At 45.6% G+C, this 26,429-nt stretch overlaps 2 protein-coding genes across 7 annotated transcripts in view; one reads left to right on the top strand and one right to left on the bottom strand.

Moving 5' to 3' along the window:
• atp5pf (ATP synthase peripheral stalk subunit F6) overlaps positions 1-4,906 on the top strand; it is a 32,776-nt gene extending 27,870 nt beyond the window's left edge. For all 5 annotated transcript variants that reach the window (XM_039743434.1, XM_039743429.1, XM_039743426.1 and 2 more), the window contains exon 4: positions 4,787-4,906. In XM_039743434.1, coding sequence (XP_039599368.1) covers positions 4,787-4,818 — 32 coding nt within the window. In that variant the 3' untranslated portion in view covers positions 4,819-4,906. The remainder of the gene's footprint in view (positions 1-4,786) is intronic.
• A 4,373-nt stretch (positions 4,907-9,279) lies between these two features.
• The window catches only part of LOC120522482 (junctional adhesion molecule B-like), a 51,081-nt gene continuing 33,931 nt past the window's right edge, over positions 9,280-26,429 (bottom strand). Inside the window, exons 2-11 of one of the 2 annotated variants that reach the window (XM_039743411.1) lie at positions 22,997-23,062; positions 21,700-21,813; positions 19,423-19,572; positions 18,930-19,132; positions 16,819-16,921; positions 16,471-16,578; positions 14,035-14,050; positions 13,368-13,439; positions 13,005-13,041; positions 9,280-10,774 (exon numbers count right to left, since the gene is read on the bottom strand). In XM_039743411.1, the coding sequence (XP_039599345.1) occupies positions 10,733-10,774; positions 13,005-13,041; positions 13,368-13,439; positions 14,035-14,050; positions 16,471-16,578; positions 16,819-16,921; positions 18,930-19,132; positions 19,423-19,572; positions 21,700-21,813; positions 22,997-23,062 (911 nt within the window). In that variant the 3' untranslated portion in view covers positions 9,280-10,732. The remainder of the gene's footprint in view (positions 10,775-13,004; positions 13,042-13,367; positions 13,440-14,034; positions 14,051-16,470; positions 16,579-16,818; positions 16,922-18,929; positions 19,133-19,422; positions 19,573-21,699; positions 21,814-22,996; positions 23,063-26,429) is intronic. The other variant, XM_039743414.1, reaches the window with a different exon arrangement.

The following is a 26,429-nucleotide window of genomic DNA, read 5'->3' as shown; positions in this document are numbered from 1 at the left end:
ACAAGATTTAACAGCACTTGAGGCTTCTCAGCTTGTGGAGCTCTGCTGCTAGCCTTTTGCTTTTCGGAAGAGTTTGCCAGTGCAGCACCTCTTAATGACCCTGACGTTAACTACTTGAGTGAGACCCCCTAAGCACTGGGCACGTGTGCCACTGTCCTGGATATCTTTGAACTAAGCGTTCAGAAGTCACTCTGCCTAGTGTTGCAGATATGTGAGCGTCTGATGTATTCATTTGTTGTTGTACAGAAAGATGAGTCAATTCTACACTCATTTACACACTAATGAAGACTAAGTGTTCGCCAAATGTCTTGGATTGTAACTTCATGTTTCTTGATATTTGACAGTGAAAATTAAACTACCGTGTCTGTCTTTCGAAACATTTAAACAGGAGGGTTTCCTCTTTTTTTTTTTTTTGTTTCTTTTTCTCCAGTGTGTTCTTATGTTCTCGTATACACAGTATAGGGAAAGTATTGTAATCGTCCAAAAATTCAATTTTGAGATTTTGATGAATCTCAACGTTTTACACCTCCCCAAGTCTGATTTACTTTCATCATAGGGAAAGTTTTGTAATCGTGAAAAGATTTTGATGAATCTCAATGTTTTAGACCTCCCTGAGTCTGATTTACTTTCTCGTAGGGAAAGTTTTGTAATCGTGAAAAGATTTTGATGAATCTCAACGTTTTAGACCTCCCTGAGTCTGATTTACTTTCTCGTAGGGAAAGTTTTGTAATCGTGAAAAGATTTTGATGAATCTCAATGTTTTAGACCTCCCCGAGTCAGTTTTACTTTCCAATGGGAAAGTATTGTAATCGTCCAAATATTCAATTTCGAGATTTTGATGAATCTGTTTTCAATCTTCCTGAGTCAGTTTTACTTTCCCATGGGAAAGTATTGGAATCGTCCAAACATTTTAATTTTGAGATTTTTATGACTCTCAACGTTTTAGACCTTCCTGAGTCAGATTTACTTTCTCGTAGGGACAGTATTGTAAGCGTAGAAAAATTTGATTTTGATGAATTTGATGAATCTTGACATTTTAGACCTCCCCGAGTCTGAACATACCATTTTTGGAATGCTGTCTGTCTGTCTGTCTGTGTGTGTGTAAACATGATAACTTGAGTACACTTTCAGTCAGGTCAACCAAATTCTGCATACCAGTATTAGGTACACAACAACTTTTTGGCTATTTTTGTCAACTGGAAGTGGTACTTTTTATTCGTGCAGCTGCAGAGTCTGATTTATTCAACTTTACTTTTATAATAATTGTTCAGTATATCACTAATTTGATTTGTTGTTGATAGTTCTTTAATGTAGATACTCTAAAAATATAATCCTTGTCTTGCGGTTTACTCCTCAAATATCCGTCCCCATATCTGAGTATACGAGAAAGTCCAGGGGAGACCACTCCCGGTTTTTTTGTTGTGAATCCGGCAGCAACCAATGCCTCAAAAGTGTAGCAGTGAAGCTTTAATATTACAAATGGTGGAGCCTCAAATGAATGTGGAAGCCAAGAGCCGAGTGTCCATTTGTATAAAGAAGGCTGCCTGTGTAGACGTTCTGCCTCTGTGCTCTGTTGCTGTTCTTATTCATTACTAGCCAACCCGCGGCGTACCATACGCCACATAATCAGGCCAGTTTTTTAATAACCGAATCAGCCCTCTTGAGGGTGTTAAATGACATCTTTTTAGCCGCTGATACGGGGGATTCTGTGGTCCTTGTTCTATTAGATTTATCAGCTGCTTTCGACACTATTAATCATTCGATATTACTAAATAGACTGGAGTCCTGGGTGGGTCTTTCTGGCACAGTTTTAAAATGGTTTCAGTCATTTTTATCTGATAGGAAATACGTGGTTAGGCTAGGAGACTTCTCCTCCTCGACGTCCTCTCTCTCCTGTGGTCTTCCTCAAGGCTCTGTGTTGTCTCCCACTTTATTTTCTCTGTATATGCTACCTCTAGGCTCTAGTTTTAGAAATCATGGGGTATCATGTCACCTTTATGCTGATGACACACAAATTTATTTACCTTTTAAGAAAAATGATCCCCTGGCTATGAATGCCTTGTTATCTTGTTTAGATGAAGTTAAATCTTGGCTATCCCAAAACTTCTTATCTTTAAATGAAGAGAAGACTGAGGTGATAGTCTTCGGCCCTTCTGAACATATGAAGGCCCCGGAATTTGACCTGGGACCTTTATCAGCTTTCAGGTCTTCACAGGTTCGGAATCTGGGTGTCCTGTTAGATGACTCATTAAAACTTGACAAACAAGTCTCTGCCGTGATCGGATCGAGCTGTTATCAGCTTCGCACGCTTGCAAAAATGAAACCTTATCACACTGACAAGACCCTGGAGATGGCCATACATGCTTTTATTACATCTCGCCTCGACTATTGCAACTCTCTTTATTATCGCATCTCCAAATCCCAAATTGCCCGTCTTCAATTGGTCCAGAACGCAGCTGCTAAATTTCTTTTAAAAAAGAAAAAAATGGATCATGTGACTCCGCTTCTGAAGTCCCTTCATTGGTTGCCTGTTCAATTCAGAATACATTTTAAAATCTTATTATTTGTTTTTAAAACACTACACCGACAAGCACCCATCTATTTATCTGAATTGCTTCACCAATATACCCCCCTGAGAAGTTTGAGATCCGGTGATCAGAACCTTCTTTTAATTCCACACTACAGACTCGGGCGTAGAGGTGACCGTCTTTGGAATGATCTGCCTATTGAAATCCGAATGGCTCCTAGTCTGACTATTTTTAAATCGATTTTAAAAACACATCTGTTGTCTCTGGCTTACTAGGCTTTATTTTGCCTACCTAGATGTGTGTATGTATAGATATATTTATACAAATTATTTTTATGTGTTGTGCTTCTTTTGGCTAAATCGTATATTTCTATTTTATGTTGATGTTTCTAAATGTGCAGCACTTTGGTCAGTCGTGTGGCTCTTGTAAATGTGCGCTATAAATAAACTAAACCTCATTTTTAAGCACAGGGAGAAAATTAACATTTGAAAAATCGGTAATGTAATAAATCGGCAAGAAAAGCAACATTATAACAATGCACGGAACGAACCAACACACAATCATCTGAAGTGACTGAAAACTGGCGGACCGCCATCACACCTTCTCCTGCCAGACAGAGGGATGGGGGTGAACGGCACTCAGGAGCGGAGGGTGGAACGGGAGGAGAGAAGAAGGACGTCCATTCCGCTCCCTCCGTCATGCTAGTCTGCTGGTTTCTCGCCCAGTATGCACTGCCCGCTCATGTGCCCACCTCCACCTCGTCACTCGAGTCGTCGTCTTTGCACAGTCCAGATGCACCTGTGACTCACGTAGACGTCTCACTGCTCTGTGCGGTTTTGGCCGCTCTTTTATATATAATCCACCAAGACACCCGACCACGGTGGGAGGGCGGTGTGTACAAAGTGCAGGAGTATCTAAGAAGACGCATGTTTGTCACGGATGTGAATTGCTGTATGTAGCGTGTAAAACAGTTTGCTATGCTGCACGCGGTCGAGCGTCGTAACCGAAAACTCGTTTTTAAAGACTGCTCACTTCATTGTGTTTTAACCTCGGTTGTAAAGGAACGTTTTAAGGATACTCCTCGCAAACCGTTTTACACGCTGTATATGGCGATTCACCTATGAACAGTCAACGTGGGTCGGAGCTGCATGTGACCTCTCTGACAGACGAATATAAATGACGCCGGTTTTTCTGTGTCGTCGCATCCGAGTTGGTGGGCATGGCTTTGCAAGTTGTTGTATCCAATGGGCTTGGAGTTGGTGGGCGTGGCTCCTTCCTGCGTGCGCCATAGGTGTCTCACTTGTCGGCGGCTTAGTGAATCCACGCCCCTTCCGCCGTGCTCTCCATGGCTGTCTTGGCTTAGTGAATTCTATATATAGACAGACACCGAGTGTGAGAGTGTTGTCTAGTTTGAGTGTCACGTACACCCCAGTAATTGCCAGCACACGTGGACGCCATGTTGAAGTCCTTTTTGTTTGCTTCACATCAGTGAATCCTTATGAATGTCTGTTTAGACCTTTGTCGGCTAAAGTGTGTTTTTAAAAGTGTGGCTGCAGTTATCGTTGTCCTCCTCATTGGTTTAACCTCCCGTTTTCTGGATTTACTAAGGTGGTTAGGTTGCCCCTCCAGAGAATAACCCCGAATACTTTTTGGAACACACTGGTGGTGACTCTGAGGTAGGGATCTGTGACGGCAGTCTGAAGGTGGCCGGTTTGAACCCTGTGACTCTGCTCTGTTGGGCCCTTAACCTGCAATTGCTCTGTCCAGGGTGTGGCGTTCATCTAAATGTTAGGCCCTCCAACGCGCAGGGAAAAACCAGGGGGTTGGTGGCAGAATTGGCACTCCAGCCACCATAAACCTCCCAGGGGTTCCACTCCATCTGAATTAGTGTGGTACTGAGGTGTCACCCGTCGTGTGGCTCCACTCGGGACCAAATCTGGGTCTGTCATGTGGTGGGTGTGCCAATGCGCCATATCAGCGCCCGCTCCTAACCTCGTAGGTATAGAGAGACATCTGCGAGAAGCGATTTTACTCCGAGGTTCATCCGACGTCTCCTGTATTTTAGTCCTGTGATGTAAAATAATCCTTGAATTGGGGGGTATGGGGGGGCTACAGGATTTCAGTGCAAATGCCAGTCATGAGTTTTTTACATTTTGTACATTAGTGGAGGAGAAATGGAAAGCTCTTCTAAAATAATCTTTCATGTTACAGACTGGTAACTTTTTTATTTTTCTTTTGTGTTTCTCTTTTTCCTGCAGATCCCAAGCTGGAAGACCTGACCAGCAAGTGAAGAGGCCACCCCACGTGTTTTTCCGGTCCATATGCTTGTGGTGCGGTAGATGTTATTTAATAAATATTTGGGGAAAAATGTTGCCATACATTTGAAATCCTTTTTTTTTTTTTTGTGGTCTTGTTCTCAGACTGCACTAATTACAGGTTTTTATTTTGGGTTTTTTCGTTCATGCTGTTAATGAAACCGGTGCTCCGATTTATCAGGGACTAGAATGGTCCTCCGTGGCTAATAAAATGACGCAGATTTGGTTCTTCTCATAGTCGGAGTTAAAGCTTTGTATCAGTTTTCTTACATTAGGAGATGTCAGCGGGATTTAGGAGAGCATCCTACCTCGCTAAGAGCTGCCAGTTGAGAACACCGAGACACAAACCAACACACACGTCCCGGGAAAGGCCGAATGCTTTAGTAATGCCAGACAACAAGGAGATCTCGCTGTGGCAGACGGGTACAGCAGAAGTCTGAAAGTTTCTGTACACTTAAGGTGGGCTCTTGAAAACTCCCTTTATAAGCCCACCACAGATTTTTATACCAAGAAGCTGTAAATTTGGCTTATTGTTTTAAGACGTCTACTTTTGTGTAGGACTGTCATTTTTTTTTTTTTTTCCCATGATGCCTGCAGACCTCACGATCTTTCACATTTTATGGACTAGATCACAATTCCGGTGGGTGACAAGTTTACATATTTTTTTCATATTTGGTAGCATTGCCTTAAAATTGTAGAACTTGAGCCAAACATTTGTGGTTGCCTCCCTGAAGCTTCTTACAGTACACCCCTGGAATTGTGGCCCATTTCTCCAGACTGAACTGCTTTGTCGGGGAACTCTCGTATTGCAGATTTTATCTGTTGTTCATGTCATTAAGTAACGTGGCGGGTCCTTAGTCTTGTTCTGAAAAGCTAACCCTGCCAGTTCTCATGGCAGACATTTTCTTGATTACAAGTTAATTGCAGTCGTATGAAAAAGTTTGGGACCCCCTCTTAATTCTTTGGATTTTTGTTTGTCATTGGCTGAACTTCCTTTTAATATCTGACATAACTTATGGACACAGTAGGATTTCAGCAGTGACATTAAGTTTATTGGATTAACAGAAAATATGCAATATGCATCATCATAAAATTAGACAGGTGCATAAATGTGGGCACCCAACAGAGATATGACATCAATACTTAGTTGAGCCTCCTTTTGCTCCTTTGAGCCTCCAGACGCTGTCCTCCTGTAGCCTGTGATGAGTGTCTGGACTCTGGATGGAGGTATTTCTGACCATTCTTCATACAAAATCTCTCCAGTTCAGTTCAATTTGATGGACAGCCTGCTTCAAATCATCCCATAGATTGTCGATGATCTTCAAGTCAGGGGACTGTGACGGCCATTCCAGAACATTGTACTTCTCCCTCTGCATGAATGCCTTTGTAGATTTCCAACTGTGTTTTGGGTCATTGTCCTGTTGGAATATCCAACCCCTGCGTAACTTCAACTTTGTGACTGATGCTTGAACATTATCCTGAGTAATTTATTGATATCGGGTTGAAATCATCGACCCTCGACTTTAACAAGGGCCCCAGTCCCTGAACTGGCCACACAGCCCCACAGCATGATGGGACCTCCACCAAATCTGACAGGTGTTTTTACTGGAATGTGGTGTTCTTCTTCCACCATGCAAAATGCTTTTTGTTCTGACCAAATAACTCCATTTGTGTCTCATCAGTCCAAAGCACTTCCTAAATGACTCTGTCTTGTCTAAATGAGCATTTGATACAACAAGCGTCTCTGTTTGTGGCGTGAGTGCAGAAATGGCTTCTTTCTCATCACCCTGCCATACTGATGCTCTGAATTGTAGAACGATGTACAGATACACCATCTGCAGCGAGATGTTCTTGCAGGTCTTTGGAGGTGATCTGTGGGTTGTCTGTACCCATTCTCACAATCCTGCTCATATGCCACTCCTGTATTTTTCTTGGCCTGCCAGACCTGCTGTGTTGGTTTAACAGCAACTGTGCCCGTGGCCTTCCATTTCCTGATTCCTTTCCTTACAGTTGAAACTGACAGTTTGAACCTCTCAGATCCCTTTTTGTAGCCTTCCCCTAAACCAGGAGACTCAACAATCTTTGTTTTCAGATCTTTGGAGAGTCGCTTTGAGGATCCCATGCTGTCCGTCACTCTTCAGAGGAGAGTCAAAGGGAAGGAAGCACAACTTGTAATTGACCACCTTAAATACCTTTGACCACTCGTGATTGGACACTCCTGTCTATGAAGTTCAAGGCTTCACGAGCTCATCCAACCAAGTCATCAGCACTGAGCAGTGACAGGCATTCAAATCAGCACAATGACAAGGGGACCCACATTTGATTTCATTTCATACGACTAAATACTGCGTCACTAAAAATCTTTGTTCGGTAAACACCGCAGTGCTCAGATGTTCCTAGGAAATAAAGACACACCACTGTTATCGTTTTTGTTGAAAGGAGAGTCCATTATTCTGCAGGCTGAGAGGGGCTCACAAACTTTTTCATATGACTGTACTGCTGCTGACGCACAGTTAAGATTCACATCTTCAGCTGGCTTCCTCTTTGCTGAGCTCACTGCCAGTAGTTGATAATAATAATTCTTTACATTTATATAGCGCTATTCTCACTGCTCAAAGCCACTTCAACCACCACTAATGTGTAGCATCAACCAGGATGATGCGCTGGCAGCCATTTTGGGGCAGTGATGCTCACCACACATCAGCTATTGGGTAATCTGGGGGTGAGAGAGAGTTAGCCAATCGGAGTCATGGAATGATTAGGGGTCCAGAATGAGCAGGCCGTGATGGTCAATTTAGCCGGGACATCGGGGTACACCCTGCTGTTTACCTAGGATGCCCAAGGGTCTTTAATGACCATGGAGAGTCAGGCCCCTGGTTTTACATCTCACCTGAAGGACGGTGTCATTTTTACAGCTCCGTGTCCCTGTCACTGCACTGGGATCTGCATTTAGAGCACAGGGTGAGCGCCCCCTGCTGGCTTCACAAACTCCTCTTCCAGCAGTTTTTATGTCTGTGTGTGTGTGTGTTCATCTTGAACAAATACTTTCTTAAAAATATTGGAAAGAAAGCAAAATCAGGGAAGGACTAAGACGTGCTAAATGGCTGTGGTCCTTCAGACACCGTAGCCTCCTTTACAACTGGAAAAACAAACCCATCCATCCGTTATCCATCCCACTATATCCTAACACAGGGTCACGGTGGGGTCTGCCGGAGCCAATCCCAGCCAACACAGGGCGCAAGGCAGGAAACAAACCCCAGGCAGGGCGCCAGCCCACCACAGGACACACACAGTTAGGATCGCCAATACACCTAACCTGCATGTCTTTGGATTGTGGGAGGAAACCCACGCAGACACGGGGAGAACATGCAAACTCCACAAAGGAAGGACCTGGGAAGTGAACCCGGGTCTCCTTACTGTGAGGCAGCAGCGCTACCACTGCGCCACCATGCCACCCTAAAATAAAAACCAAAACACTGACTTTTTTACCAAGGCAAAATGTTTTTACATGTAACAGAAACATCCATATTAAAACGTCAACGTTAATATAGTAGGAAAGGTCTGTCGAGTGTCTGCTGCCGCATGTCCTTCATGTCGCCAACACACAGCCCACCCTGGACAGCAGACGCCTGTTTTTTTTTGTGCACTTCGAATGTTTTTTCAGTTGCTTGCACATGAGAAGGTAGACTGTCGGTGCCTGACCCGCGTGATCTACGCCATCCATTGTATTATTGTGGGCTGCCACATTTCCCCCAACACAAATATTGACAGTTGCTGCATTGTGAATGGCACTGAGGGGGCTAACGTCTTCCTTGTCCTTCTACTTGATTGCAGTCATTTTTTGTTGTTGCCATTAAGCTACTTTCGCTGCGGTGAACCTTCACAGGACCCAATTCACTAGGCATATTACAGCGGTTCAGTCGTGCAGTGCCATCAGTTTTGCTGTCCTTGTCAATGTCTGATGGCCGGTCCACACTGTCCTCACTCTTACTGGTCTCAACTGATGGTTCAGTTTCAGTTTGTTCTAAAACCGGCCTTACAGCTTCTCATGTGCACGCCATGGTCTGTTTTAGGTGAAGGCTCCGCCCCACTTATGAATATTGATTAATTTTTTGTAGCAGCATAATTTTACACACACCTTGGTTTGCTTTAGTTGCAGGCTCCACCCCACTCATGAATATTCTTTTTTAAAGCATAATTTTACATACGTCATGGTTTGCTTCAGTTGAAGGCTCCGCCCCACTCATCAATATTGATTTTTTTTTTTTTTTTGCAGCGTAATTTTACACACACCTTGGTTAGCTTTAGTTGCAGGCTCCGCCCCACTCATGAATATTCTTTTTTTAAAGCATAATTTTACATACGTCATGGTTTGCTTCAGTTGAAGGCTCCGCCCCACTCATCAATATTGATTAGTATTTTTTTTTTTTTTTTTTGCAGCGTAATTTTACACACACCTTGGTTAGCTTTAGTTGCAGGCTCCACCCCACTCATGAATATTCTTTTTTTAAAGCATAATTTTACATACTCATGGTTTGCTTTAGTTGAAGGCTCCGCCCCACTCATGAATATTGATTAGAAAGTCCATTATTTTTTGCAGCATAATTTTCTCCACTAGATGGCAGCAGAACACTCTCTCGAGCATCAGTGAGGCTTAATGCTGATAACAGGATCATCACACGTCACCCCAAGTCTGACTCGGCCTTAACTGTACTTGCATAGAATTCTGGAATGAAATGCCAAGGAGGTTAAGGCAGGATGGGAGCGCTAACAGGGCCTAGAAGTTGTATTTGAGAAACTGGTTGGATCAAAAAAACGTGTCGCTGTGGTCGGCCCCCTGGCACCCGGCCAGTGAAAACTTGAACTGTTGGCAGTTGATCAACTCTGCCTTAGGAATGGGGGGTTCAGGGGGGGGAGGGGGGGTTGTGGGATTGCCCCTAAGGGCATAAAAAAAGAAAAATAAAGAAACATTTAACAAATAAGAAAAAGGAAACTTTTAATACGTCCACACTCCTTTACAGGTCTGTGCAAAGTTATATACAATTCCAGTTGTGTACAACACAGGATGCAAAAGGCACTTGAAGGATCGACCAAGCTAAGCGTCTGCAAGATAAATTAAAACACACGTAACAGAACACCTTGTCAAAATATCTGATTTTTTTTTTTTTTAAGGTATCGCTTCTGCAATACCCAGAATGCCATATTCTTAAAGTCTGGCGTGATGGATTTGGTTTTCAGGACCTCTTGTCAAACAAGCCCAGCTTTTAGACGGACTGAATGCTAAAGTAAATCTTTGGTTTGACAGCCAACTTTGTTTGTCTTGGGTAGCCCCCTTCCCACCACCCTCGCCTCATCCGGGGGTCTTAACCCCAAAAAGCCTTTGGATTGGTGTGTTTGTTTTACACGCCACACCGCAGTGGATGGTGGTCCGAGTGAGGAGAGCCATACCGCGGACGTGGAGGGGAGCCCACCAGGGCTGGTTGCGTCTCAATGAGTGGCAGCAGATTTGCACGGTGGGGTCCTGCAAGACCCGACTTGACGTCTTTCTCTTAACTAGTAGGACTGATCGAGCCAAAGTGATTCCTTGTTAAAACAGAAAGCGGCTGCTAAGCTACCTCTAGATAGTGGGCTGAAGAAGCTTTGGAAGCCCCGAACTTGACACATTGGGTATCACACGAAGTATATAAAAAAAACAAAAACTAAAGTCAAGAGAGTCTTGGATGTTGGCCAGGCCTCCTGCCCTAGCTGGTATGGTGGTCTTGTTGAGTGCCAGGGAGCGAGCGCCCATTCAGATTTCTCATTGGACTGCGGTCCAGTCGAGTGAAGAAGAGAAGCGGTGGTGCCGGGATCGCCTCATGGAGGTTACCACTTAGCTGCTCCTCTTCGCTTTTACAGCATGAAGGACTGCGTGTGTTTGAAGTCCTGAGTGTACTGCGGGTTCAGGAAAAAACGGAGTGACAAAGTGACACACAGCAGCGTCCCTTAATGAGAAGTGGCCCATCTCTCAAACCGCCGGTGCCCACGTTCATCAAGCATCACCAAGTAGGAAAAGCGTCCCGAGACCCATCTGATGCCGTTGAATGCCATTGTGTAATCTGATGCCGCAGATCAGTTCTTCGTTTGCATCGGGGTGGTTTAGTTTTGAAACGTGCCAATGTGCCCGTCCGTTCGGACATGTGCAGAGGAGAGATGCTGGGTATATTGGTACTAAGGATAGAGCTGCCAAGGATGAGAAGAAGAGGAAGGCCTAAGAGGAGGTTTATGGATGTGGTGAGAGAAGACATACAGGTGATGGGGGTGACAGAGCAAGATGATGAGGACAGGAAGATATGGAAGAAGATGATCTGCAGTGGCGACACCTAACGGGAGCGGCAGAAAGAAGAAGAACAGTACAGAGTAATGGAGATTATGGACGTGAGGTGAAGAAGAGACTACAGGCAGGGTGGAGAAAAGTGTCGGGAGTGATTTGTGACAGACGGGTATCAGCAAGAGTGACAGGGAAGGTCTACAGGACGGTAGTGAGAGCAGCTATGTTATCTGGGTGGCACAGGAGACAGAGCTGGAGGTGGCAGAGTTAAAGATGGTAAGATTGGCATCTCAGGATTTCTTGTTTTGGATTTTTTTTATCACTCTAGCTGTGATATCTTTCACTTGGATGTTAGAGGTGGCATTGAGTAAGTAAAGCTGGGAAGTTTCATTTAAGGCTGTAAAGTAAAAAACAAAATGGGAATATTCCAAAGAGGGCGATTCGTTTCTGTACGTCGATCTACCCGTTTGAGAAGCACTCCACGTGAGCTGCGTTCATGCAAAGCACTGCAGTGATTTAATGGCTGGCTGGCTGGCTGGCGTACGCACACACGCATGAAGATCGGGTGTGGGTGAGCACAGACAGGTGATGTCACAGGTGGGCGTGGACGCAGACTGTACCTGAAGGTAGGCGGGGCTGGATGGGTGATTGACAGCACAATGCCACACAGGGTCCGCCGAGCTCTGCACTGCACTGCACTCCACGATCCCCTGGGATGTTCACGTTACACTTGACAGGCTTGGGAGGTTCACAAAGGCAGGTGGGCATTGGATAGCTAGATGAGGGGGGGATGACGGAGGGAGACTCTGGAAGCGCGTTGGGAATGCCACTAACTTGCGGTAATTTATTTTACCGAGGCGTTTCCCAGGTTTAAACAGCGGGAAGGTGAAGCTCCTGAAAGTAGGGCTGTGAATTAAGCCCACCCGTTATCAGGCTTTGCTCTCTATTAGTGTGTGTGTGTGGGGGGGGGGTCTCGGCCTTCTCATCTTGGTGTGCCTTGCAGTATTATTATTATTCTTAATGTTGTTGCGGAGTGTCGCAGCTCAACGCATGACTCTTGAGTACTTTGTGAAAGTGGATTAAATCTTTTATTTGAACATAATCACATCCCTTTGAATATTAATATAATTATCTCTGTGGTGAAACCATGGTGTAAATATGAGGAAGCTACAAAGCGTCATTGTGATGTCCAAAGGCCTCCATGAGTGTTGTTTTGTGGCCCCGGGTGCAGTAATATTGTGATGTCACTTATTCTCTTATGTGGGAGTGCGTGTAGGACCCTTCATAACAACTTCTCATGTCCCACCCATTCTTATCCTAGTCGGACTTTAGTGCAATTCCTAGCTGTAATGCCGAGATGCTTGATAAATACGGGCACAGGTCTCCATTACTGTCAGGTCGGGCCCTAAACGTTAACACTGAGCACATAACCAGCTGCAGCTCAGATTATGCCCACCAGTAACCCACTCTAAGTCTTGTGCAGTTTGACCCCACCCACATAATTAAAAATGTTGATTGCCAATCAGATTGGGCTCCACCTGCACACAGCCCCACCCACTTACTTGCATGGCCCTTCTATGTAAAACCCCGCCCACTCTTCCCAAATTTGCTATTCTTACAAATAAATGAACTCCACCCTCCCAATGACAGCATGCTGCTTAACCTAGACTCCTCCCACTTCACTCTGCTGTGCTTAGCCACACCCATAATGTCCTTCATGGGCTCTAACATAAGCATTAGTCCCCCAATCAGTCCCTGCTGAAGGACCCCCCCTCCCAGGCACAGTTTGGCCACTCCCATATCCTATTTGCTGCTCGCTTGTCTCTTCTCAGCCTTTTGGATTTTCCTACTTACTTCTTGTGGAGGAGCCCGGTACTGGTTGGCTTCATTTCTGAAAGCAAAGAAAAGCAGCGTTAGGCCATGGCGAGCAGTGTGGACAGCCCGTGGGCACCAAACAGATGTGGGAGAGAACAGGCCGTGCAGGTCCAGAAAGTCCAACATGCTGGGACGACTAAGCCCTTCTAATATTCCGTTAAGACCGACGAGCTCCTCCGCGTGACTTGAGAAAGTCTGATAAACATCCAAACAAGCCGGCCTTGCCCTGAGCAGCAGGCACAAGTGGCAGGGTGCCACCTCACAGGAGCCTATGCATGCCTCCAGTACACACCAGACTCGCGGGCACACACCATGCGTCATGCAGGCTGGCACTCCACTCACATTTGCATTGGTTTGTGCAGCGCCGGCTGGTTGATCTGATTGATATCTTCGTATTGGGGAATCCAAAATGATCTACGACAGTTTGGAAGAAGTTGAAAGAAATTGAACAGTCAGTGTCCTCGCCACTCGATGCCACGGCATGCACTGTGTGTGGCCTGGGGGCTGGCATCGGAGTTGATCAGCCTCGCTTTCTAACAGATGGCATAATGGGCAAGGCGACGAACCACACAAGGGCTACTTAAGGTCCCCGCTGTGTGACACCGAGTGAGTCACTTAACTTAAGATATCTGCTAACACCTGTAACATATGCTGATCCTGTATATCCTATAATAATAATTATTGTTATTATAATAATAAATGAACACATAATTAGTGGCCAGATAACCCAATCAGCTGTTTTCCTCACTCAATCATGCTTATATAGCACCTTTCACGCTTCACACCAACTCGCTGAGTCAGCGGTGGGATTTCAAGTGGAAATTTGGTGAGCTTCACTTCCTGTTTTACGCCACCGGGTGGCACCAGCAGTCAGAAAATGTAGGCCAGTCAGAAATAAATGGAACGGCTGGCAATAAAATATCAGAGCACAGAAAATCAATAAATAGTAAAAGTAAAAATATGGGCTAACGCACACCACCCTTTAGCTTGACCCTCGATCGATACGTACCTCCTAGTGCGACCTCCTGGAATAAAAGGAAAAGAAAGCCTTTAGACATATAGCGCCTTTCACAGTGTCAGTACAAAATGTTGTCATAAACCTGCAAAGACCACCACATTCCTAACTATGTCCACCCATCAGGCCATTCACTGAGCCCCCTTTACTAAGAGAGCCTGTCCTTCCTGGCAGCCACAGGTATCAAGGGGGAATCTCAAAAGATGATGATAATCGGACTCGGGGAGATGTGAAAAAGTATTTGCCCCCTTCCCAGTCTCCTCTGGGTTTGACACAGGAACCTGAGTGAACGCACGGGGCAGTTTTTAAATCGGGACTTGCTTTATTTGAGGAATAAAAATGGTCCAACATCACTGCTGCCTGTGTGATAAAGTAATTGCCCCCATAGTTTCTATACTTTAGTTAAGGATGATCAAGATGGAGAATTGAGAGCCCCTGATAAGAGTGGAAACGTTTACAACTCAAAGATGGAGAATTAAATACAGAGACGACCAATAGTGTGTAATTGGAAGAAGGCATCAGGAGTCTTGTGTGACCAAAGAACTAAGGTGAAGGGTCAATGTGAGGAGTGGTAAGACAAGCTATGTGGAGCTGAGACACGAAATGAGAAGGTGGAGATGGACGTGTGGAGTTACAGGATAAGAAATGAGACAAATCGGAGGGACAACAAAAGTGGGAGAGAAATCTAAGAAAGGAGTAGGAATGGAGGATGAGGTGGTGTGGACATGTGGCGAGGAGTATGTGGGCAAAAGAGCGATGATGGGCATGGGGAAGAGAAAGTGAGGGAGGACAAAGCTGAGGTGACTGGTGAGAAGGTGCAGGGCTGAGCTGTATGGAGCTGTAAGACTGATCAGGCACATTGTGGGGAACGATGAAGAGGAAGAAGAAAAAGTTTCAATACTTTCTGGCAGCATCTTTAGCATCAATATTTACAGATCAATGCAATCCTGCCACTTGATCGGAGTCGTTCACATTGCCTGCTCTTCTTTATTTTATTTTAGACATCTTGATACTGCAGGTCTGTGAGTGTCGACTGACTGCTCTTCGCAGATCCTCTCTAATGAGCTCAAGTCAGGTCACTCCGAAACTTGACGTGCTTTCGTTTTTTTAGCTGCTTGTCTTGCTGCATAAGACAGCAATGTGTCCGCCATTATACAGGGGCACTGAAGATCTGACTGTCATTTCATATATCTGTCTGTCTGTCTGTCTGTCTATCCATCAGGGAGATAGATATGAAAGGCACTATATAACTGATTGATGCATAGGAAAGGCACTATAAAAAGAGATGGATAACTACAGATAAATAAGAAGGGTACTATATGATAGACAGGGATAGATCAATAAAAGGGATACATTTGTCTATATTATATAGCGCCTTTCCAATTATCTATTATATAGTGCTTTTCACATCATGTAGTGCCATAGTGCCTTTTATATTATCTACCATATAGTGCCTTTCATATCTATCTATCTATATTATATAGTGCCTTTCACATTATCTTATATAGCACCTTTCACTATCTAATATATAGTGCCTTTCATATCTGTCTATTATATAGTACCTTTCACATTAACTCACTATCTAATTGTCTGTCTATTATATTAGAAATATATTATATAGCGCCTTTCACTATCGGTCTATTATATAGCGCCTTTCACTATCGGTCTATTATATAGTGCCTTTTACATTATCTATAGATAGACAGACTGGCACTGGCAGAGACTTTGCCATGTATCCCCGTCTCCCTCTGTTATTTAGTGCCCAGTGCTTCCTTCCTCGTGTACCACAGCAGTTGTTCCTCCTCCTCCTCCTCCACTAGATGGCGCCTGTGTACACATTAGTGTGTCTTTCTGTAAGTTCCTTTGCTCTTCTTCCTCCTTCTCCTCCTCTCTCTAGAAGCACTTTAGCTGCCAGTGGTCCCGTGTGTGTGTGTGTGTGTTTGACCCCCGTGCTCACTATTTCTAAAGACTTTGGGTGAGGCTGATTGACGTGTGTGTGTGTGTGTGCACCTTGGTGTTAGTCTGTCAGTTTTGTTTTTTTAATCTTGTGCCTTTCCAGGTGTGTATCATAACAGTAATCACTTGAGTTAGTCATTCTGTCTCTGCCCTTCATCGTGAGCGTTGTGAATTTGTCACGTAACCCTTATTTAATATAGCGCCTTTATCAAGTGGCACCTTGCAGTCTATTTGTTCTGTTCATTCCAGTTATTCAAAGAAACCCTTCCAGTAAAGTAAGCTTTTCCAGTGTCCTCCTGTTTGGTTCAAAAGCTAAGCAGGATGTGACCATGACAAGGAAATGGCATCCTTGTCCACCCTGGGCATTGGTTGTAGGGGTCAGGAGAGTGCTGGGCACATCCCGGTGGAGGCCGAGTATAATAAGAGTGTATCCTGTCTTCATATTGTCAATGTGATCGGTAAAAGCAGACTTACTTCCAAAGTAGCCACTGCGTTGGGCGAAGTACACGCCTAACCCACAAAGGGAGATGATGAGGGCCAGCACCACCACAGCTGCCACGATGCCAGGCACATTCAAGTCATCTGTGGACACAAGACAAGACTGTCAGAACAACAAATGTGAAAGTCTGGTCACTGACACGATGGGGAGATGGGGAGGGGGTCCATAACAGGAGTTCACTCTGCGACCTTCACCATTTCAGCTAAGAAGCTGCCATAGAAATCCTCCTGCACACTCTCAGTGTGTAAAGGAGCGGAGCGCAGATTTCAAGACCCCCCGAGCCCACACATTCAGCGTCCCCGTGACTCGGTTCATGGACTCACCAATCTGCAGGTGCTTGGGGTTGCAGCGCTGGGGGACTCCCACGCCATTGAAGGCCTCGCAGTAGTAGTTGCCCGTGTCCCCCTTGGTGGCCCTGTTGAACTGCTGTTTGGGGACAACAAGAAAGAAGACAAGCGTGTGAGCAGGCGGGCGGGCGGGCATAGGCCATTTACAGGGGCATTCAGGCCACTGACACCAGAGCCCCAGGATTGCCCAGGAGGCCTGCGTCCTCACGTAGCAAAAATGTAATTTAAGATTTCATGGCATTTCAGAGCACTTCACATCCACAAAACGTTACTCAGCACAAATAAAAATGGAAAACAGTCCTCAGGCTTTACTTTACAGGGCACCTTTCATGGCGTCCACTACTTCAGAGGGCTCTACAAGACTGGGGTGCCAATAAACGGAGACACACACGGAGAAGAGAGCGCCTTTAATGGTGAGCACTTTACATAGCCTGTCTTTATGAATCTGTCTGTCTGTTAAACATCCACGATATGGCAGCCTTTCATTTCTGTAGATCTAAGCAACTTGAGCGTGGGAAAGGCGCTATATAAATAAAATGTATTATCTATTTTATAGTGCCTTTCACATCTATCTATTATATAGTGCCTTTCATGTCTATTTATTTATCTATCTATCTATTATATAGTGCCCTTCATATCTATCTATAGTGCCTTACACATATCTATCTATATATTATATAGTATCTTACACTTATCTGTCTATCTATTATATAGTGCCTTTCATTTCTATCTATTATATAGTGCCTTTCATGTCTATTTATCTATCTATCTATTATATAGTGCCTTTCATGTCTATCTATCTAAGCACCTTGCACATGGGAAAGGCGCTATATAAATAAAATGTATTATTATCTATGATATAGCGCCTTTCATTTCTGTCTCTGTTATATATTGTCCTTCCTATCCGTCTATCTTCTCCATCTTTGTACCTCACATCACAACTCCATGTGTTTGTCTGATTTTCTTTGACTTTGGAGTTTTTCCCCAACTGCACTGAACAATCCCCTCCTTTCCTTATTTTAGAATTTATTTTCTGTGGTGAGCTCTTCCAATTCTGCCACATTGGTATGTTGCTCAGCAAAAATGGACGCTACAGTAAATAACAAGTCACGCTTGATGTGACGTGGTGTCTTTGTAATGCCATCTGCTGTACTATTACCGATTTGCACAACTGGTTCTTACCGGTTCATCAGCCCTTCCCTTATATAGTGCCTTTCACAGCAACTGCTACTTGGGATTGCGTTACAGAACTGCGCCGTTATTCACCACAAATCCTCGCCCACCATTTTCCCAAAGCTTGCTTTTCTTCTCTAGCACCTGTCAGGGCGTCTCCTAACTTGGAGTGGTGAAGCCCTGGCACAGCCATTCATCTTTTTTTTTTCCTGATATAGCGCCTTTTATGGCATCTCTGAATTTTGGAATACTTTGCTGAACACAGGCCTGCACTTAAGAGCTCCCTAATCCTTCCCTCATATAGCGCCTTTCAAGTGCTTTTACAAGATTGATTCTGGACCGGATACTTTACATGCAGAGCACGTTACTCAACACAAAGCCACACTTAGCAATTATTCATTCTCTATATAGCGCCTTCCATGTCGTGTGCTACTTCAGCAGGCTTTACCAGACCTCGCCCAGCACCAATCCACAGCTGGCACTGACTCCGTCTTCATGTCCTGTAGAGCCTTTCATGCCATCCTCTATTTCTGAGTGTGTAACCTGAGCCTTATGTTACCATCCACTGCCACTTCTCTGGTATGGCACCCTTCACAGCCTTCCTACAAAAGGCGCCAGACCCTTCATGTGGTTTGCCAAGCGGGGGCCGTGCCCCAAAGGCACACCTCATGAGTTTAACTCCTTCTGGTCTGCACTGCATCATATCAAGATTATCTAAGACACCAGAAGGATGAATTCAATGAGGAGGAGGAGGAGGAGGTGGGCACAAACTTGGCAGCCTCTTCTTTTCTGTGGTACAAACAAGCATCACCACCACGAACAGCATAAATGAAAACAAGACACGAGCAGGGCCTTCAATCTGTAAACCCCATGGTGCCCATGCTGGCTGAAAGCTTCACCCCCCAATGCCTCACCAGTGTGCCAGTGCGCCTGTTCAGCATGTAAGAAGAGTTGGCAAAGCGAGCATCCAGTTGTGGAGTGACTGGAAGGAGAACGCCGTCCTTGAACCAGCTGTAGTTTGAAGGGGGTGTGCCATGCTGCTCCCGACATTTCAGATCCACCACTGAACCCGTCAATGCTGTGCTGGGAATTTCACACGAGGGAATGTTGGCAGGAACTGAAAGAGAGAAAGAGAAAGAAAAAGGAGAAAAAGTCAGAGAGGGCAGCAACACATGCGTGGAGTTTGAATTTTTAATGGAGGTGGGCAGCTCGTCCCACCAACTTGGAGGTAACGTGATCGTGCAGCACCCCGGGCTTACTTGTTCTGCCAGGGCGGTGGTACAAGGCGCTATATACAATACAATACTGCACGCACGCTCTAATTGTGTAATATGTGTAATAACCTCTGCTGCTGGGAGATTCCCTCAATTACTGTACGTCCGAGGCCTTCTGGTAATTGGCACTCACCCAGCACTGACAGCGTCACTGTCACCTCTCCAAGGGGGTTCCGGTCATCTTTGGCAGACACTTCGCAGCGGTACTGCCCCGAGTCCTTCATGGTGACCTGCTTGATCCGAATGTTGGCTCCTTCCATCTCTGCTCGGCCACGGAAGTCCCCTGGAGAGAAACATTGAGACAGAGTGACTCGGTCTGGTACCCCAGAGAAAAATTGGGAGACAAGAAGGGGGGGGACTGGCGGTTGGGAAGGGCAGAGAGAGGGGGGCACGTCAAGTGCTGTGCTAGCCCAGCCACCAAGGTAACCGTCAGGCCGGCCCGGTGCATGGAGTGAGACGTCAAGGCGAGCAGCTCAGGTGCCACTTTGGTCAGGGGGGAGCAGTTTGAAGAGTCTTGTGTCATGGTCCACCAGCAAGCCACCGATTCCTGCAATTTACGTCCCGCTTTCAGGTGGCCTGCTGTCCTGGCAAGGCTGTTGTTGCACAAGTTGGGATTTCGCTGCAGTTTTGTCAGGAGTGCTCTTTTTCTAGGCTCCCCTACAGCTGGCACCGAAGCCAATACTTTGAATTGGGGGACTGCCAGCTCGGACTGTTGGCGTCTCATCCCCAGGCTGATGCCACTTGTCAGCACTGCTTCATTGCCCAGAGCCCTCCCTTCAAAGTCACCTACACAGCATTTAAAAATAACTTCCTCCTCATGATTCAGCACTTGTGCCCTCACTTTCCTAGTAATAATAATAATAACAATTCATTACATTTATAGAGTGCTGTTCAAGGTAAGCACTTCACACAGTGAATGGGGAGCCACCACCTGGATGATGTGATGCGATGGCAGCCATTTTTGTGCCAGTCTGCTCACCACACATTAACTATTAGGTGGCGAGTTGTCAGCCAGCTGTTTGAGGGCAGACATGTTGAAACAGTGCAATGATGTGAGGCAGCAGGCACTGCTGATACGGCGAATCTTTGGGGGCGCAGGTCAGGGACATAAAAAGGGGATGTCTGTCTGTCTGTCTGTCTATCTATCTATCATATAGTGCCTTTCCTATCTATCTATCTTATGTAGCACCTTTCATATCTATCGATTAATTATATAGTGTGCTTTATTTTCTATCTATCTCTTACAGTATGTAGTGTCTTTCAAGTTTATCTATCTATAGTGCCTTACACAAATCTATCTATCTATTATATAGTGCCTTTCACATCTATCTATCTATATATTATATAGTGTCTTACACCTATCTATCTATAATTCCTTACACATATCTATCTATTATATAGTGTCTTACACCTATCTATCTATAATTCCTTACACATATCTATCTATATATTACATAGTGTCTTACACCTATCTATCTATCTAATCTATCATATAGTGCCTTACACCTATCTATCTATCATATAGTGTCTTACACCTATCTATATAGTGCCTTACACCTATCTATCTAATCTATCATATAGTGCCTTACACATATCTATCTTTCTATCCATCGGTCTATTATCCAACCCGCTGTATCCTAACTACAGGATCAAGGAGGTCTACTGGAGCCAATCTGAGCCAGCACAGGGCACAAGGCAGGGAACAAACCCCGGGCAGGGTGCCAGCCCACTGCAGGGCACACACACACACACAATAGGGGCAATTTAGGATCGCCAATGCACCTAAGCTGCATGTCTTTGGACTGTGGGAGGACATGCGGGGAGAACCCGGGAAGTGAACCCAGGTCTATCATCTTTATTTCTTAATCTTTATTACGTACTGCATTACCATTCTTTAGTGCCTGATAAAGCATTACCGTCAGACATGTAGTTCCATTTCTGTCCATAAGAGGGAGTATTTTTCTGAAATTCACAAATGCTGCGCAGATCAGAGGGGCACCAGTTTCGTGCGCGCGCTGCAGCTCAAGCCCCTCTGATATTTCTGAATACAACGCCGTCTCCATATATCCAACACCTTATCATTTTCCACCATTAGAAGTAACTGTTTATAAGTTATTGTAAATTACTGTCAATAAAGCATTTAGTTCAAGATTGTTTAATAGAAAGTGTACTCAACAGACGTGACTGGTGGAATACGAGTGACAGCCGCCAATAACGTGTATTCTGTGGCTCATTAGAAAATGCTGGAAAGAACTTCTCAGCACTTACATTCTTACACCTCCTTTCCCAGCCCGTCACTGTGCTGCCTCCTGCTCAACTGGACTGCTAAATTGATCACTGAACTCACCCGGCCACATGAAACCCCGAAACAATAAAAGCAAACTTCACTCCACGAAGCCCCAGTGCTTACCCATAACAGCGCCTCCAAAGTAGACAAAGGAAGGGTCCTCTTTGTCAATCTTCTTCCACTCCACCCGGGGGTTCCGGTCGCGCTCCAACGTGTACACGCAGGAAAGGACGGCCTCTGTTCAAAGAGAGAAAAGTCGGATGAATGTCGGCGCGATGCATCAGCGGTGCTACGCACGTCCAAATTCTAGCTTTCTGGAGGTGACCGGGGGCGTGGCTGTGGGTGTGGCTAACGCAGGACGACAAGACGTCACTGACGCTCAATCAAACAAAGACAACGTGGTGTGACGTCAAAGCTCGCTGATAAAAAGTAGGAACCTTCTGGGGATGGCGGATTGTGGTGGTGTGCGGGGTGGAGCTGCATGCCGCCAATAACACTCATGGACCAATAGAGACAATGGTGGTGGGACCATACAGCGTGACTGGGGCGGAGCTGTAAGGCATCACTGATGCTCACTCGTCCAGTTTCTACCCCTCTGGCGTTGGTGGTGGCTTTGGGACAGAAGCACAAGGCATTAATAGCCATCAACCATTTCTGTAGACATAAGGTCGAGATCATTGGGTGTTATAATGTTGGGGCCACACGCTATTACTGACGTTGACAGATCAGGCAGTAAAACCCCAACCAATCTCCTCAGGCACCATCGTACATAAAGCTGCATTTTGTTTGTCTGTATGTACAGCATCTTCTGACTGGACTGACTGCAATGTAGACTCAGGTTAAGAACATCCCAAGTGTGAACCACCGGGGCAAGCAGAGCCGCCCTAACCCGGACACAGGCAGGCAGAGACACAAATTGTCACCCAACATGCTTTTATTTACAGCTGGGGGGAGGCGTTTCTTCCACCTAAACCTCCCAACAATAACAGCAACACAGTCCGTGCTTCAGTGGCCAATTCCTTGCCCTGCCCTGCCCTGCCAAATGGAGTAAGGTGGTACTTTTTAACCCCCTCCTGGCAGTACTCCAGTTGGCTCATTAGAATTACCTGGGAAGTCCATTATAGGGCTCTGTAGCTCCCCCTGGTGGCCCCCATGGAACCCAACAGGGCTGTGCCAAACTTCAAGTCCCAGTGTACCCTGCAAGAATCTGTGGTGCCAGGAGAGCTGCCCTCTAGCGTCCCGGTGAAGGCACTGCCTTGCTGACGCTCCCTCTCCCTTCTATACAGTTGGCGTCCCCGCCAGGTAATGGCCATGGCTGCCCGTCACACAAGACACCCCAATACCACAGACTCTGACTTTCTTCCTGTGCGTCTTTCTAAATGGTTAGTTGAAGTGCCACGGCACTCAGCGCAGTACGTACCTCCATGCTCCTCAACTTGCACCGTGGGCGTCCTGCTTGTCACAGTCACCAGAGAGCACCTGTGGACTAAAAGGACAGAGAAAGACAATTAGCAAGTGCTGAGGTCCACTTGACAAGACCACCAATGGCTGGTGTCACCCAGGACTGGTCACTTGCTACGTTAGGTCATATCGCACCTCATGGCTCGACCAGTAAAGAAACTAACAAATACGTCACTATTTGTAATGATTTTTTTTTTTTTTGTTGGTGACACAAGGTGACACCCAATTGGCTCTGTAAAGCACTATACAACACCTAGAGGAATCAGAATGGCACTGCATAACTTTAAGTAATTTCCTTCAGGATTCATAAAGTGTTCTGATTCTGATTAACTAACAGAAGGACATAAAAGACACTCTATGACAGGCAGATATGAAAGGCGCCATATAATAGACACCTAGGAGGAGGAGGGACTGTGCAAGTCACAGACAGATAAGCAAGTCTCAAAAGCAGTTCCAAAAATGCCCACTAGAGGGGGAAATCCGCTCAAAAACCCCGCCTAGACACAAAGAGAACTTCGTGGATTCTTTGCAAAACAAACAATTTGCTCTTCATGTAAAAACTGGTTTGTGACCCCGTGAAGCCCTGAAGAGCACAATTCCAAGGCAATTCCAAAAAAAAATCCAAAGAGAGGTCCAAAAAGTCCAATAATGTTAACAAAGCACAACTCACAAATGAAACACCAGGAACTGTGGGAGACTCTCTAAATTTACAGGGTGGTAGGGCAGTTGCTGGTGCTGATTGGCAGGGGGCCCCCCACCTCTTGTAGGACCACCCACAAAAAAAAAAAAAAAGCATGGAACATAACCGAGGCAAAGAGAATACAGCGGATGAGTAACAAAAGTGACATGAAGATCAATAAATGGCTCAACAAAGAGGACATGGGGACAAGCAACGAGAAGAACCCTGGCTGAGATATAACGGGTCAGCCAGCCATTTCCTAACCCGCTTAGTCCTGAACCCAGCCAGCATAGGGCACAAGGCAGGGGCAAACCCTGCACGGGGTGCCAATCCATCACAGGGCAAACACACACACACACCACGTCGCTAGTCCACCTAACCCTGCATCTCTTTGGACTGTGGGGGAAACAAAGCACCCGGAGGAAAAGCACACCAACACAGGGAGGACACGCAAACTCTGTGCAGGGACGGGAACCCTGGTCTCCATTACTGTGAGGCAGCAGCACTGGCACTGCGCCACCCAAGACATGATTACGAGACCGCTAGGAATGCATGGAATAATAGGCAGATGAATACGTAAGAGATGGCACACTGTAACCAACTGCCTCATAACCCTGCCATTAATTAATGACAGGTTGCATTTTTCTAAATCTATCACTTTGTGGTTATTAATAACTAGCTGTGCCCACATAGTAGTGAAACTGGACAAATCTATTTCAATGTAATGTAATTCTGGCCAAGCGGAAGGTAGTTACACTCACACGTCAAACGTTGGTACTGTATCTGATCGTGTTCAGCTCTGACCGGGAGAAGATGAGCACATGCCCGTGAGATATCTCTGCCAATGAGCAGGTACCCTCTAAACCACGCGTAGTTCTGATCTCTCTCTCTCTCAAAATTAACAATCTGTAGGTGATAATGTCTGCTGGACAAACAGACATCGCTAGCTGAGCGGAGGTAAGCTGCGCTCCAACAGGTTAAAGCGGCACGAACAGAGAGACTGGCGCGTGAGTGAGAAGGGCCCCACCCCTCCTCCTGAGGTCCCGCCTCCCCCTCCCCTCGGCGCGCAGCCTCTCCCTCTAGGATTCGCAAAAATTAATCGGTGCCACAACCAACTCTGATACTTAGAGAGAAAAAAATCAACCAGAATGTTCAGGTAAATTATAGGAAAACAATGCGATCTAAATCCTTGAAGTAGTTGTCTCGTGAAAAGCGGACATATAGACAGACAGACTGATGTTGCATTTTATATAGCGGTAACACTAGGCTGACCCGCCTTTTAAGGCGACCGACTTTTAAGTTGAGCACTTCTTAATGCAATTCAATCTGTAGATCAATTTGATATTTTATACAAACTCATTAATTTAGTTATATTGCATTTGAGCGGTATTACTTTAATACTCGTAGTTTCTGTTATTTTTGTGACTTTTTTTCTATATTGAGGTCGCCCTTTTGAACCCCCCTGATATTTACTACGCGGTGAGGCATCTGTACTCCATCAACATTAATTATTTCCAGAGACATTATTTTGTCAATTTTTTTCCAAAAGCAAGGGAACGATGGGAGCACCAGAACTCTGCTCACATCATGTCGCTTCGTATCGCAAGCTGCAAGTAGTAAGTCTGTGATAAGCGGAATACCGCTACGCTTTCCACTCACGGGACGGAAGGACAATCCCGACCGCTTTCATATAGTAAGAAAGAAGAAGAAGATATCGCACAGTCTGGAGTAGAAAATCATCTTTTACCTGGAAAAACAAAACTACAAATCCCATCGTGCATTGCAAAATGGACGGGGTGTGTGAAACTCGCCTGCGTAGCACTCACGGGACGGAAGGACAATCCTGACCGCTGTTATAGAGAAGGATACTAGCTGTCCCCCCGCGGCTCTTAGTGAAACTGGACAAGCTTTAAAAATCAATAAACTAACAGGTTATCACTAGCTAAGCGGAGGTGAGGTGCGCTCCAACACGTGGCGCGAGGTAGACCGACTCGAACAGAGGCTGGTGAGTGAGTGAGGAGGGCCCCGCCCACTTCCCACTCCCCTCGGCCCGCTGCGTGTCTCTCGGATTCGCGCTTATTAATCGGTGCCGCAACCGAACTATGATACTTAGCACAATGAGAGAAGTCGCAAAATCAACCGGAATTATAATTATAGAAAAGTAGTTCTCTCGTGAAACGTTGGATTTTATAATACAGTATATAGAGATAGATATCCCGTCTTTTTCTCATAAAACCCGTCTTCAAATTGATTTATGTCAATCCATTCACCGTTCACTTTCCGCACCTGCTTCTCCTACTTGAGGGTCCCAAGCACCAGGGGTCACACCCCCCAACATTGGACCTTACCAGTGACTGGAGTTCAGGCAGCCATTTTGTCGACTCCTGATTGTGGTTTCTAATGGTGGCTGTAATCATTGTCTTCGAGGGTCCGGTTCATCCGCTCACTACAATTGGATTGGGGGGGGGGGACGTATTGTAGTAGTCTTCAGGTGGACCACCACAGTTTTACTGAGCTAGTAAACAGCAGACCAGTCAGGGATGATGTTTTCCGGCCCCCTCCAGACGATGGCTCCCCTTCCTGCTCGTACGCCGGCTGGACTGTTGCCCTGAAACTAACCACAGAGATTCCTGCGCTGTTTCTGCAGTCGCGCTCGCTCTTCTGTCACTGTGCCAGGGCCGCATCTCTCTCTCTCTCTTGTGACCCCTTCTTA

This window comes from Polypterus senegalus, chromosome 2 (genome assembly GCF_016835505.1).
Source record: "Polypterus senegalus isolate Bchr_013 chromosome 2, ASM1683550v1, whole genome shotgun sequence".
NCBI lineage: Eukaryota > Metazoa > Chordata > Cladistia > Polypteriformes > Polypteridae > Polypterus > Polypterus senegalus.
Note: the sequence above shows the minus strand (reverse complement) of the source record. Positions and strands in the feature narration are given on the sequence as shown.